This window comes from Pseudorasbora parva, chromosome 4 (genome assembly GCF_024679245.1).
Source record: "Pseudorasbora parva isolate DD20220531a chromosome 4, ASM2467924v1, whole genome shotgun sequence".
NCBI lineage: Eukaryota > Metazoa > Chordata > Actinopteri > Cypriniformes > Gobionidae > Pseudorasbora > Pseudorasbora parva.
Window position 1 is genome coordinate 9455645 of NC_090175.1, and position 14463 is coordinate 9470107.

The 14463-nt window shown below is 38.7% G+C and overlaps 1 protein-coding gene across 1 annotated transcript; it reads left to right on the top strand.

The window, feature by feature from the left end:
- Positions 1 to 1301: 1301 nt before the first annotated feature.
- ltv1 (LTV1 ribosome biogenesis factor) lies at positions 1302 to 14427 on the top strand. The gene is made up of 11 exons (XM_067440810.1): positions 1302 to 1484; positions 2013 to 2144; positions 2227 to 2415; positions 3484 to 3571; positions 4185 to 4311; positions 5782 to 5992; positions 6611 to 6738; positions 6830 to 6975; positions 10369 to 10421; positions 11135 to 11326; positions 13816 to 14427. The coding sequence occupies exons 1-11, from the start codon at positions 1482 to 1484 to the stop codon at positions 13927 to 13929; spliced, it is 1383 nt and encodes a 460-aa protein (XP_067296911.1). The 5' UTR covers positions 1302 to 1481; the 3' UTR covers positions 13930 to 14427.
- The last annotated feature ends 36 nt before the right edge of the window (positions 14428 to 14463 follow it).

Genomic DNA, 14463 nt, shown 5'->3' on the forward strand with positions numbered 1-14463 from the left:
CCACACATTCATGTGAAAGTTTTACTCTGATTGTTTTTGAGATCTATAGTCTATAATTTTGTGTTCTTCTTGGCACATTTACTGTTATTTTTTTGTGATGAGGCATATTCACTCTTTATGAATTATGCAAGAAATTGTGAACATTACAAGATGTTGTATTCTTCACAGAGCTGCTAAACCACCAAGTTTTCATCTTGAAAGGTGCACGCATAATGAACAAAAATATAAATTAATAAAAATGACAATAAAAATGACTGTGGATTGTGTTATTGACAACCAAATGACTGAAATATTTAATAATGTGTTTAATATTAAACAAGGTGCATGCATCCTGTAAGTGAATCATCACCAGGAAAAAAAATAATAAATGGGCAATGCATAAAAAAACTGTTTTATAATTACAAAAAACATACAAATTATACAGGTGTAATAAAAAATGAATGTGAAATGATCATTTATTTTAAATTCCAAATACTCAATTAAATGGAACTATTTCTTATTTTTATTTTTAATAGACTTAAAGGGTTTGTTCACCCTAAAATGAAAATTCTCTCATTAATTCCTCACCCTCATGTTGTTCCAGACCCGTAAAACCTTTGTTCATCTTCAGAACACAAATTAAGAAATGTTTGATGAAATCTGGAGATTTGTCAAAGTTCTGATTCTAAATGTTTATATATGAATAAAAGCCTAAATTCAATTTGTTCATCGTATAAAGCGATAGTTTCTCTTCAGAAAACATGGACTAAACGGCTTAATTCATATGGATTAGTTGTAGGCTACAATCTCTTTATGAACCTTTTAATATTGTGGTAGTTGCATAGCAGTCAATGGAGGCACAGAAATCTCCCAGATTAATCAAAAATACCTTAATTTGTGTTCTGAAGAGGAACGAAGGTCTTATGGGGTTGGAACGACATGAGGGTGCGTAATTAATTACAGCATTTTCATTTTAGGGTGAACTGTCCCTTTAATAAACAGAACAAACAATTGTTAAATAGTCAAAACCTCATTTGCCACAGCAATAATTGGAATATGCGTATAGTAAAAAAACAATTACGAAAATTACTAAATAAAAAATGCTAAAAGCCTATGTAATGGGCTGCGTCATCAGCACGTCCCCCATCTAGAATAAACTAAAAGTAGATCAGGGGTGTTTTGTGGAACCACAATGGTTGCGTATGTTTTTCCTGTAATTTATCCACTCGCTTCAGTATTAGATTATAAATCCCGTATTTAAAAAAAAAACCTTATATATGAATAATTACGTGTCGTTTATATTTATCGCATGGACTGCAACTTCCCTTCACTCCGTCGAGATGGTCGAGTCTCAAAATGGCCGCCGTTGTCCATGTGTTTTGACCTGACAGAGGAATCCCTATGATTTGATTCCACGTTTTTTACTTTTGATAACATCGATGCCATTAAAGTCACTTGATATCTGAAATACAAACGACCAGATAACACACTAACGTGTAATAATGGTGAGTAGTTTTATTCTTGTTTGCATTTTTAGCTGGCATGCTAGTAGGGAATTGTTATTGTAAATCACGTTTCACTGTTAATTGTTTAAGTTATAACTGTGTTATTTGGACTCTACGTACAGTGACAGTGCTCTAAAAAGACTTGTTTATGGATTTAGGTTAGTTCTGGGGCCTATTGCACAAAACAATGATAAGGATAAGCCGGGATATCTCCGCTAATATAAAGTTATCTTGCGTTTTCGTTCTTGGTGTGAGTGTGGCTTCAGGGTACGTTTACACGACAGCGGTGTACTAAATTTTGAAAACAGATGACAAAATCACCAAGATATCGGTATAATCCCTTGTCCTAGTTTTGTGCAATAGGCCCCTGTAATCATACATATTTCGTGTAATCATAATAATGAATGTGTTTATTGTAAAATAGGTGGCCTATATATTCACTATCATTCACCCTAAAGTCACCCTACTGTCCCAGAATATGGCATGTGTGTGTTGGCTGTACTTGAGATGTGATCTGTGTGTCTCCAGCCTCACAGAAAGAAGAAATCCTTCATCAATAAGAAGAATGCTTTGTCCTTCCACCTGGTGCACAGAAGTCAGAAAGACCCGCTGGCTGCAGACGAGACAGCACCTCAACATGTCCTTCTGCCCACTGCCAAGGTACAACACATTGTTAAATGGTCATGACACTCATGTGTCCGCCTGTAGAGCGTGTCACTGAAGTTGCCGTCTGTTCCTGCAGGTGGAGGTGGAGAAGAGGAGGGAGGAACAGCGCAAGTTTGGAGTGTTTTTCGATGACGACTACGATTACCTGCAGCACCTGAGGGAGGCGCCCCATCCTGCGGAGCTGGTCTCCGCCCCTCGAGTCCACAGAGACCCACGGCCAAAGCCGGCAGAGGAGGACATGGAGGAAGAGGAAGTCAACGTCCCTGTAAGGCAGAATGGCGGCTACCAGATTTACATATCTAATGATGTTCTTCTGACACCATTGGCGTTTTCATATGAAAATTGCACAAGCTTATTTTGCCCATTAGATTTAAAGATCTCGAAAAAAAACATACATTTACCCACCCAAAAACACCAGGTGTAAACAGGAAAGTATCTCCTACTTCTACCTGTGATCTGTTTGGCCAAAACGCATCTAATGCTGCCTTCACGTGCTATCAGAAATTTGATAATGATTACGAGCTTATTGCATTCAAGTGCTTTGTTGTCGGAATGAACAGGAATCATAGAAGACAGGTTTATTCTTGCCTATTAATTGGGAAAATCTTATTAAAAGCTAAACAAAATTATAGTGTCACTTGGACTGACAAACATTTACGATACCAGATAGTTTGCTTTCTGTCGATTCTGTAATTTCAGTCAAATGCAGGCTTTTTTCGCTGTGTATAAAACATACAATATGCTTAAAATGATTACTTGTATATGTAAACATGCATTATATATGACCAGACAAGATCTAGCTGTTTTGGGCAAAAAACGAATAAATCATATACCTGTCACAGTAATAGTTCTCCCCGCCATCATGTTTAAAGTTTATGGCATCCCATCTCTGCAATTTTTTCCGAACTTCTCAGTGGTAAACACGACATCAGTGGGCGTGCAATATTTACCTAGGAAACTTGTATTTACAATAATTCAGATAGCAGCATTAATACCAGGTGTAAACCGGGCCTTTGAGGACAAAAATGTATACGCATATCTGATTTCATCAATACTTTTGTCCATAGACCTTATTCAGGATAGACTTTTCATTCCTGTCATGTATTAAATATACCTCTGACCTGACTATGTCCCATTTTCCTAGAAAGACTTTAAATGTTAAATGTGTACTTAGATGGATCTGTAGTCACTTTTGCTCAGACATTTAGTTGTGTTTGACAACAAACAGTCAGTGTTACGGTCCGGTTGTGTCCCTTGCAGGTGATGAGTGTCATTAAACTTGTGTTTTTGCTGACCTGCTGAAGTTTTATGTTGATGTGTGTCGTACCTGCAGGCGTCCTCCATCAACCTGCCCTCGTCTGTGTTTGCATCAGAGTTTGAAGAGGAAGTTGGTTTATTAAACAAAGCAGCTCCTGTTTCAGGTGAGTCGGTTGGAGATCAGAATCAGTCCTGCTCGTGTGACTGCTCTCACTAACCTGCAGAAAAACAATGATTTCATTTGTTTTATTTAAAATCATACCTCATATTGATCAAACATGACACCAAAAACATTTATAATATTACAAAAAACTTAATATATCAAGTAAACGCAGTTCTTTTGAACTTTATGTACATCAGATATTCTTGAATGCATGTATCGCATTTTCCATACAAATATGAAGCAGCACAACAGTTTTCAACGCTGATAATAATCATAAATGTTTCTTGAGCACCAAATCATCATATAAGAATGATTTCTGAAGGATCATGTGACTGAAGACTGGAGTAATAATGCTGAAAATACAGCTTTGAACAGGAATAAATTACATTTGAACATATACTGAAAACAAGCTATTTTAAAATTTAATAATATTTCAATTTTACTGTATTTTTGATCAAATGAATGCTGTGAGCAGAAGAGACCTCTTTCAAAAACATGTAAAAAAAATTAATAATAGTATTGGTATGATGATTTTTTTTGCAGCAGTAAATGTTTTTGAAGAAACGGCCAAATTCAAATCTGACAGTGTAGTTTTGCATGTTGCATCTTTCCAGGGCCGCGGTTGGATATGGATCCTGACATTGTGGCTGCGCTGGATGAGGACTTTGATTTTGACGACCCCGAGAACATGCTGGAAGACGACTTCATCATCAAGGCCAATGACGTCATGGGTGACACGGGGTAAAACTGACAAAAATTACATAAAATGTGTAACAGGAATAAATGAGCCACTTCGTTGTTAATTGAATTGAGTATTTTAAAAGGTTAGTTCACCCAAAAATGAAAATAGTCATAATTTACTTGGTCGTTTCAAACCCTTAAGACTTGCGTTTATCTTCAGAACACAAATTAAGAATTTTTTGATGAAATCTAAGAAATAGGGCTGCCCCCTAATAGTCGACTACAGGAAGCTTGGTTGATTTAAATTTTATTAGGCGGTCAGAAATAAAAAATGGCTCCACAGGAAATGGCGAAATCTCGCAGCCTTTGACGGCAAGAATTCCAAACATTCGCCCATCATTTATCAACCTCAAATAATGGTTTATCACTTGAAACGCAAGTGGCAGTAACTTTACAAGTCCGCTTGCACTTATATTAACCTAGATAAATGTGGGCTATTAGCACACTTACTGCATGACAAACAGTCATGATCACTTCATTTAACTTAAAATACTCTGTCATTTTTGTTCATACAGGAGTAATGCAAACAGTAAAGGGTCTAATTTTATTTCTGCAAGCGCACAATAACAACAAAAGCTTGAGCTTTTATAAAATAATGAAAACAATCAGGATGTGCTTTCTGCCATTTCGGTCTTCGTGAACTTGAGTGTCGCAAAAATGAACCGAAACTCAGCCTCCACTTGCCTCGCAGACATGAGAAATATATTTATAGAAAGCGTGAAATGTGTTTTAAATGAACCAATTCAAGTGAAAAACATATTCGGAGAGTAATCCATAGGAAGTGTGCTTATGTGCGGAGATGACAAGTCACCATCGACTTAATCTCTGCAGCCCAACGCACAGAAAACATCAATAAATTATTTAAAATGTTAAAATAATTTTAACGTTCGAGCACTGATTAAGCTATGTATTAAATATTGAAGCAATCAAAGGCTCATTATTATGATTTATTAATATAAACGCGTGATTAGTCGACTAATGGCTTAAAATAAATGACTACTAGTCAGCTAGAAAAATCTTTCATTCAAAAATCTTTCAAAAATCAATTGCTACTTTGACGCTTTAAAAGGTTCATAAAGAAATCGTAAAACTAACCCATATGAATTGAGTGATTTAGTCCACATTTTCAGAAGATACTCGACCTCTTTATAAGATGAACAGATGAACTTAGGCTTTTATTCACATATACACAACACACAAAAATCTCATAAAACTTAAACTTTTCAAGTGTCAAAGGGGTAGTGCTTAGCGGTCAATGGAGGTACAGAAATCTCCTAAAATATATTTTAAGATGAACAAAAGTCTTAAGGGTTTGGAACGACATGGAAACTTACGTTTTTGGCTTAATTAACCCTTTAGGTAGTAAATTAGGTCAATTATGTATATGAAATTAAGTCAGTTGAATGCTTGAATCGGCATACCCCCCTTACATCAGGTGCCTTCACCAGTTTCCTTTGTTTTTGACTTCAGTGATGATGATGATGAGTGGGAGGACACGGATGAGGAAGATGATGATGAGCAAGATTATGACTCTGCGGGTCTGTCAGATGAGGAAGGTGGCCAGAAAGAGTTCATGTTTGGAGACTGCGAGACGAAGAGTCGTTTCACAGAGTACTCGCTCACTTCCTCCGTCATGAGGAGGAACGATCAGCTCACGCTGCTGGACGACCGATTCGAGAAGGTCAGTCCGCAGATCTGAGGCGCAGAGGGGCCTGCTCTCATTCAGCACACATTTCTCTGCCAATGTTTGATGCAAAGTACTTATTAAAATACAAAATATGTATTTTTATTCTTTGCTGGCTAGTTGAAAAAGTCATCAACCAATGCGATATGATATAAAAAAGTTTTTTTTATTAAATATAGCCATTTTTGTTATCATACTTTGTATATTACATTAAACAATGCAAAAAATAAAATAAATAATACTTTATTTTAATTGTAATTCACACGATTAACTAGTTTATTATTAGCATGCATTACTAGGATATTGGCTGTTTATTAGTACTTGTAAAGCTCATATAAATGCCTTGTTCTGCATCACCATATTATACATCTCTTAATCCTGCCCAATACCTAAACTTAACAACTACCTTACTAACTATTAATAAGCAGTAATTAGGAGTTTATGGAGGTAAAAGTCGTAGTTAATAGTGAATGTGTTCATGTTTATACTTCTTTCTCAAGGCAAAACCACTGAATGACTGAAACCTTGATATAGTTTTTATGTACACTTCTATTATAAAGCATGAGTCCGATGATCTAAAAACAGTAATTGAGTGTTTGTTGTGTTGTTGAATAGTTTTACGAGCAGTTTGACGATGACGAGATCGGAGCGCTGGATAACGCGGAGCTGGAGGGCTACATTGAGCCTGACAGCAATCGGCTGGAGGAGATCATCAAAGACTACTTCATACAGAAAGAGAAAGAGTGAGTGTGTGAGACTGTTACAGCATCTGTGTGTGTCTGTTTGTGTGAGATCACACTTCTCATCACTTTGTGTATGTGTGCGTGTGTGTAGATATCAGAAACCAGATCAGCTGGGTTCTGCGGAGCTGCCCTCTGTGAGAGAGGAAGACGAGGATGATGAAGACGATGAAGATGAGGCGGCCATTGAAAGAATGGTCATCGAGCCTTCAGAGCGCTGGGACTGTGAGACCATCATCAGTGAGTCTGAATGCAGTGCACTTTCTGATGCTATGTATGGATGTGAATTATCGAAATATCGAAATGTACATATTGCAATGGCTCGCAATATCTGTATGATTTTAATAGGCTACTTCAACATTGTGAAAAGTGTACGTTTTAGGTCACACATTAGGCAGAGAATAGACTGGACACGACTGTTACTTATGTGACTACGCATTTTTCTTCAATATCGCACAGCCTTAATGTGAATGAATTATTATTTTACATATTAACCCTTATATTAAGGGTGTAACAGATGGCAGTTCATCCGTAATCCGTACGGAACAGGCACCACAGTTTGGCACGCATGAGATTTGCAAAGTTTAATCATCAGAGAATGAAAGTTTATCATTTGCACATTTATATGTCTTGAAGATTTACACTTTCAAGAGTTTTTAAACCAAGAACTCAAGTCAGTACTCGCACACTGTTTTCTGTGCGCACAAACCCGAAGCTTGCTCACACACACACACACACACACACACACACACACACACACACAGAGAGAGAGAGAGACGTGAATAATGGACTCTTTCACATCTCTTTGCACTTGAATGCTGCAGGTGTGACGTCACTTTGTAGGCCAGTCGGCAGTTCGCATCGCCCTGTCCCCTCAAGAAAAACCCAATAGGATTTTCCCATAGGATTTTGGATTATCGCAAAAAACAAGCGAAATACTTACACGTTTTGGCCATCAAGATGGTTATCACAGATAAACACAACTCATTTTGAAGCCTGAATGCAGTCGCTAGAAGTAAAAAGCTAAAGGTAGACTATAAACGGACTACACCACAGTCACTCGATTTCAACGTCACCCAACATCACTAAAGCTTCCCACAACTGGACTAGTTCATAAGAGCACAATTATGATCATAATGAGGCTGTAAAATTGGACTAAGTTTAGCTGTTTGGTGTGATGGCGTTTAATCTCCTCGACAGACTCTAGTTTCATCTAACAATCGCATTTTTCAAGACACATAACAGTTTAAAAAATCACGATTGGTGTAATACTGATGTATTTTATGTCATAGAATAAAATGTGAAAGTGTCTTGAGCTTTTGTTCACCACAGACTTTATTTCAGCCATTTAAAGGGATAGTTCACTTTGAATTTAAATGTTGATATGTTTTAGCTTACCTCATGGGCATCCGAGATGTAGGAGTATTTGTTTCCCCAGTAGTTTAAATTTTGATCATTTTAGGTCAAACCGTTCTTGTCTGTGCCTCACATAATGCAGGTCTATGGTCACCACCTCAAAGAGCATACACAGAGAAGTCCAAATGAAACAATCCCCCATCGTAAGTACACACTGATGGCCTAAGACACCAAACGAGCGGTTTGTGTGAGAAAACGAACAGTATTTATATCGTTTTGACTAGGGATGCACCGGTTGACCGGCCCAAAATCGGAACCGGCCGGTTTTTGCTTCTAGCGCGCGACCGGCAACCGGACGTTTTTTTTTTTTCTTTCCGCCGATTTTTCCGGAAGTGCGCCCACTTGCGCAATCCACATACGCTTATATTACAATCATTCGCGAACGTCACTTGTGTGGAAGTATTTTGCAATATGCGATCAGGACTGGAAATGCAGAGCTACCTGTCTGAAGCACAGATACAAAGAAGCAAACAGCCGTTGGTTTACTGGCACACAAATACGGTAAGAGCAGCTTTCCTGCACTTGCTGAAGTTGCGCGAGCTCCTCTCTGCGCCGTGCACAAGCGTAGTGAGCACGTGTTCAGCTCAGCTTCTCACGTGTTGGAAGAGAAACGAAACAGACTAACTTGTGAGAGCCGAAATGCTTCTGTTTGTAAAAAAAAACATCCATGCACTTTTGAAGTGAAATACTATCAGTTAAGGATGATCATTTTTATTTTATTTTTTATTTTACCTTACCTTAATTACATTGAATTAATTTGCTGTAGCATCTTTGTTTTCTTTGTTTTTTTGTTGCACTAAACATTATTTGATTTAACATTTTTGGAACAATTCTAAACTTTTTTAAATTATTTAATTTAATTATTTATTTTAATTTAACTGGTAAAGACTTTTTTCCCCTTTAAACTGAATTTAAAAACAAATGCTGATTTAAGTTAATTCTTTGTTTGGATTGTTCAATGTGTGTTGATTGTGTTGTTTGGATTGCAGAATATGCATATTTTAAAGTTAATAGGTAATGTTAATTTTTAAATAGGTTCAACCTAATTTAATTTCCTATTAATTTCAGATTGCACACTTGTTTTCATTGGCCAAAAACCAAATTGGCCTATTAAATAACAAATAAACATCTTGTTCATGTATACTTTCTTTCTTTATTGTTTGTTGCTTAAAATAAAATAAAATCGGTTATCGGTATCGGAATCGGCCACTTTGCTTGAAAAAAATCGGTATCGGAATCGGCCATGTAAAATCATGATCGGTGCATCCCTAGTTTTGACCTCTTGTACACCACAGGAAACACGCATGCGCGCCCTCGGATCAGTCGGATGTAGTGGTGTACAAGAGGTCAAAACGATATAAATACTGTTCGTTTTCTCACACAAACCGCTCGTTTGGTGTCTTAGGCCATCAGTGTGTACTTACGATGGGGGATTGTTTCATTTGGACTTCTCTGTGTATGCTCTTTGAGGTGGTGGCTCTTCCTCTGCACGCGATAGGATAGCGCTACAACCAACCAGAGCAACGAAGGTGAAGCAGAGCTTGTTGATAGATTAAACATTCGCCGTATCCGGTCGGCAAAACCCGAACACATCTTCCCTTCTTAAGAATGACTTCAGTGCCGTTCTTTATTTTCTTAGAGACTAGTCTAGAGTCGTGTTCAAAGCTGATTCGAAAGACCGCCGTTCGCCAGTTTCTGTGTTTACTAGAAGCAAGCAAACGCAACTCGGCCATCGGCATTATGGCCCCGCCCACTGACTCTATACACGATGTGATTGGCCCGGCAAGAGTAAGGGGCGATTACAGCTCAGAAGGGTATTGAGAGTTGCTAGACGACACTCGCAGGCAGATTAGATTTGCTGCCGCTAGGGTGCGTCTAGATTTCTAGGCTAATTATTGTGTTCACTTATTATAATGTTGAAAACAGTTGTGCAGCTTTCATGTTTTATATTATTTTTGTGGAAACAGTGAGACATTTTTCCAGGGTTCTTGATAAGTGTATAGAAATTTCATAAGAACAGCATTTATTTGAAATAGAAATCTTATGTTACATTATAAATATCTGTACCATCACTTTTAATCAATTTAATGTCTTAATCTTACTGACCCCAAACCTGTATATAATTCAGAGTCTGAATACTGAGAGATGCTGGCGTTCAGGACTTTGAATGATGCTGTAAATCAGGAGTGATTGATCATGTTCATCTTTCTCTTTTAGGCACTTACTCCAACATCTACAACCGGCCCAAACTCATCCAGGACCCTCCAAAGGTGAAGAAACCTGCCTCACATGTCTCATTTAGCCAAGGATATTTCAGAAATGGCTATTTCATTACACTGATGATGAAGGCTAGGGTGAAATACACTGGAAATTCGATTTCCAATTCAAATCCGCATATATTTTGCATGTGAAGCAAATGTAAGATGTGCTCTGAGTTACGTGTATGAATGTTTTCACCTACAGCACAGACACAGAAGCAAACATACTATATTTGTACCAATAAGATTGTGGATGATTTTGTATTCATTAATTGATCCTAACGAATATTACCCTGTCATATGACGTCATGCATTTAATGGATATTTAATGCATTAATTCTTCAAGCTCATTCATAGTTTATGTGACCGATAATACTGTTATAATGGGTCACATGCAGGCCAATGCCATTTACATTCTCTTGACAATAGTTTGCATTCGATGTATTGTGACTAAAACATTTTAGAGGTCACTTGAGGTGAATGTTTGTTCACAGGGATGAACTGGGTTATAAAAGGATTTAGTGCTTTAAAACACATTAGCTGATAAACACTGGAAGGACATGATGCAGTCAGTAGACTTGTGCGTGCCTTTTGCAATGCCAAGGTTATGGGTGTGATTCCTAGGGAATGCATGAACTGATGACCATGTATATTTTGAATGCAGTGTAAGTTGGTTTGGATGAAAGCATCTGCCTAATCTGCATTCATTGTAATTGTGTTTGCAGATCCGAGTGTCCGATAAGACGGGGATTCCTCTGGATGTTCTGGCCAAACGAGGCCCAACGGCCAAACAGGTGGAGAGGATGGAGAGGATAAACGACTCAGACCTGCCCCGCGTCTCCACGCAGCCCCGCTCGCGGGAGGAGAGCGCAGAGGAGAGGAGGGCCAGGAAACACGCCATCAAGACCGAGAGAAAGGTGCGTACGGCAGCGTTTGCTTGTCAAATCTGTTGTGGCATGCTGAAAACGATTTTAAATATTCATTAAGGCCTTAGCACACGAAATCTGAAATTTTTGTGTATTCGTGATCCGAAAAATTCGTCACGCACAGAAACCTTGCATACTGAGTCCAATGCGTATTAATGAATGCGTTACGGGGAAAAAAACGCAAAACAAGCCAACATCTTCAAGTAGTGAGGATGATTTGTTTTGTCCTGAGGAAATATTGGGTTCATCTACTCCTGCGGTCGCGTAGAGAGGAAGGAGAGTTCCTCCTCCTTATCCAGCGGGATTATCCAGACCGATCCAAAGTTTACTTTAGTGTCAGTAGCTCAGTTTGATGATTTGTTAGCGATACTGGAGCCACATATTAAAAAGATCACCAATGTCCGTGCATCAGTCGATCCTGAACAAAGACTGGCAGTATGTATGGATCCACACACACACACACACGTTTGTTTTTGTGACATTCCATAGGCGTAATGGTTTTTATACTGTACAAACCGTATTTTCTATCCCCTTACACTGCCCCTACCCCTAAACCTACCCAACACACACACACACACACACACACACACACACACACACACACACACACACACACACGCATGTGGTTTACAGGGACTTGGTGTGCTATAATTATAGCTGTGATATAATATTTGTAGTATTTCTGATAGAATAATATGTATGGTGGCTCTGAGTTGTCAAAACTTCTCAAAATGCATTTTTACGGATGCAAAAACGCAGAAAATCGAAACTGTTCCAAAAAAAATTTTTGACGGACGAAAGTTTCGGAGGCTGTGTGCAAGCGTGATTGGCATAACGTGAGTCGAATTTATTTTTTTTACGTGCGAAAATTTTGCATGCGAAGGCCTTTAGGGTGGCTTCATTAAGGCTTTTCACACTGTGTTTAATTTATTGAGCACTATTCATATTTCAAAGGTCCCGTTTTTCGTTTGTTTTTGAAACCTTGATTGTTTTTACAGTGTGCAATATAACACGAGTTCATGTTTCGCGTGTAAAAAAACACACAGTATTTTTCACACAACTGACTTATCTGTACAGCGCTGTTTCCTCTGTCCTAAAAACGGCCTGATGATTTCCTTGTTCAATGAAGTCCCTCCTTCAGAAACACGTTACGAGTTCTGATTGGGCCAGCGCTTCCCGCGCTGTGATTGGACAGCAGCTTAGCGCACTTTGCCCGGAAAGGTCCCGCCTCTTAGCATAACGGGGAGATGTACGCGCTCAATGCTCTAACAGCAACAATACACACTAACTAAAGTTTGAAAGATGGGATCGCGAAGAACGGGACCTTTTAAGCATTTGCATTATCTATTCAAAATCTCGTCTATAGGGCAGTGGTTCTCAAACCTGTCCTGGGGAGCCCTTACCGTTGCACATTTTCCTTGTCTCCCTCATTTAACACACCTGATTCAACACATTAGTAGAGACTGCAAGACTTGAATTGGGTGTCTGATAAAGGAGACACCCAAAATGTGCAATGGTGAGGGGTCCCTAGGACAGGTTTGAGAACCACTGATCTTGGGCACTAGCGGAGCCTGGGCTGGCCCTGGGTGGAGGAAAGGGGCTAGTTAAAGGGATAGTAAAATAGATCAAATTAGATGTTTATCTGCTTACCCCCAGGGCATCCAACATGTAGGTGTGTTTGTTTCTTCAGTAGAACCCAAATGAAGATTTTGAACTCTACCGTTGCTCGTATAATGTATGTCAATGGGGTGTATTTCTATGAATAAAAAACACAGACATACAAATCCATATTAAACCCTGTGGCTCGTGGCGGCACATTGATCTCTAAAGACGCGAAACGATCGGTTTCTGCGAGAAACCCAACAGTATTTGTGTTATTTTTACCTCATATCAGACGAATCTCATCTAGTATTCCCCAGCGCCATTACTTCGGCCGAAGAAGGTGAAAATACTGGCGTGATCATAGATATATTTACGTAGACCTCATTTGACCAATCCGCACAGCCACTAATGAGGCATCTATATATAAATATCTATGATCGCACTGGGATTTTGACCTTATTCGGTGGAGGTAATGACGCTGGGAATACTAGGTGAGATTCGTCTGATATGAGGTAAAAATAACACAAATACTGTTGGGTTCCTCGCAGAAACCGATCGTTTCGTGTCTTTAGACATCAATGTGTCGCCACGAGCCGCAGGGTTTAATATGGATTCGTATGTCTGCGTGTTTTTTACTCTCATAGAAATACACCCCATTGACATGCGTTATACGAGCAACAGTTGAGTTAAAAATCTTCCTTTGTGTTCTACTGAACAAACAAACACACCTACATCTCGGATGCCCTGGGGGTAAGCAGATAAACATCACATTTTAATTTTTGGGTGAACTGTCCCTTTAATAGCCGCTTAGCAGCATATTGGCTAAAAGGCACCACTGCCTCACCCTGGCATTCACATTTGTTCCTTCATTGTTTCAGGAGAGGAGGACCGAGAAGAAGGCGAACAAACTGGCCTTCAAACAGGAGAAACAGATGCAGGAGAAACAGCTGGTTAGTTTAAGAGCAAATGTCCAGGGCCTGAAGCTCTCGTAGGAGACTGTACCAACACCAGCAGAGACTATAGGACCTTACTGAAGACACGTCTGTTGCTGCTGCATTTACCTTACCAGGACTTCCGTGTTATTTTCCTCATGCAGTGTATAAGCAGACCATTCATGTTTATGAATAGTGTTGCCATGGATGGATCATAATGAATGGACTCTACACAAACTGTTGTGTTTATCAGGCTTGACTTTTTAAAGGTAATTATATATGTACAAAAATGTAATTAAACCTATTCATCACAGTCTAAAAAGTTATTTCAGCCAGTTATAAAAACCAAAATCCCAGTCCCACTTTTGCTAAAAACACAGCATTTTCACCAGTGGCACAGCATTGAACTTAAATCAAACTATCAGCTGCCGGGAAGCTGGACAGGATGGCTTCTCAATTCATTACGACGACAATCTCTCCTGTATGATTAGGCAAAGTGCACAAATGTCCTTCACAAGCTTGAACAATACACAAATAAAAAAACTAATATTTTTTTGACCTGAAATAAAAATTCCTGTTTTCATCTGGAGCGAG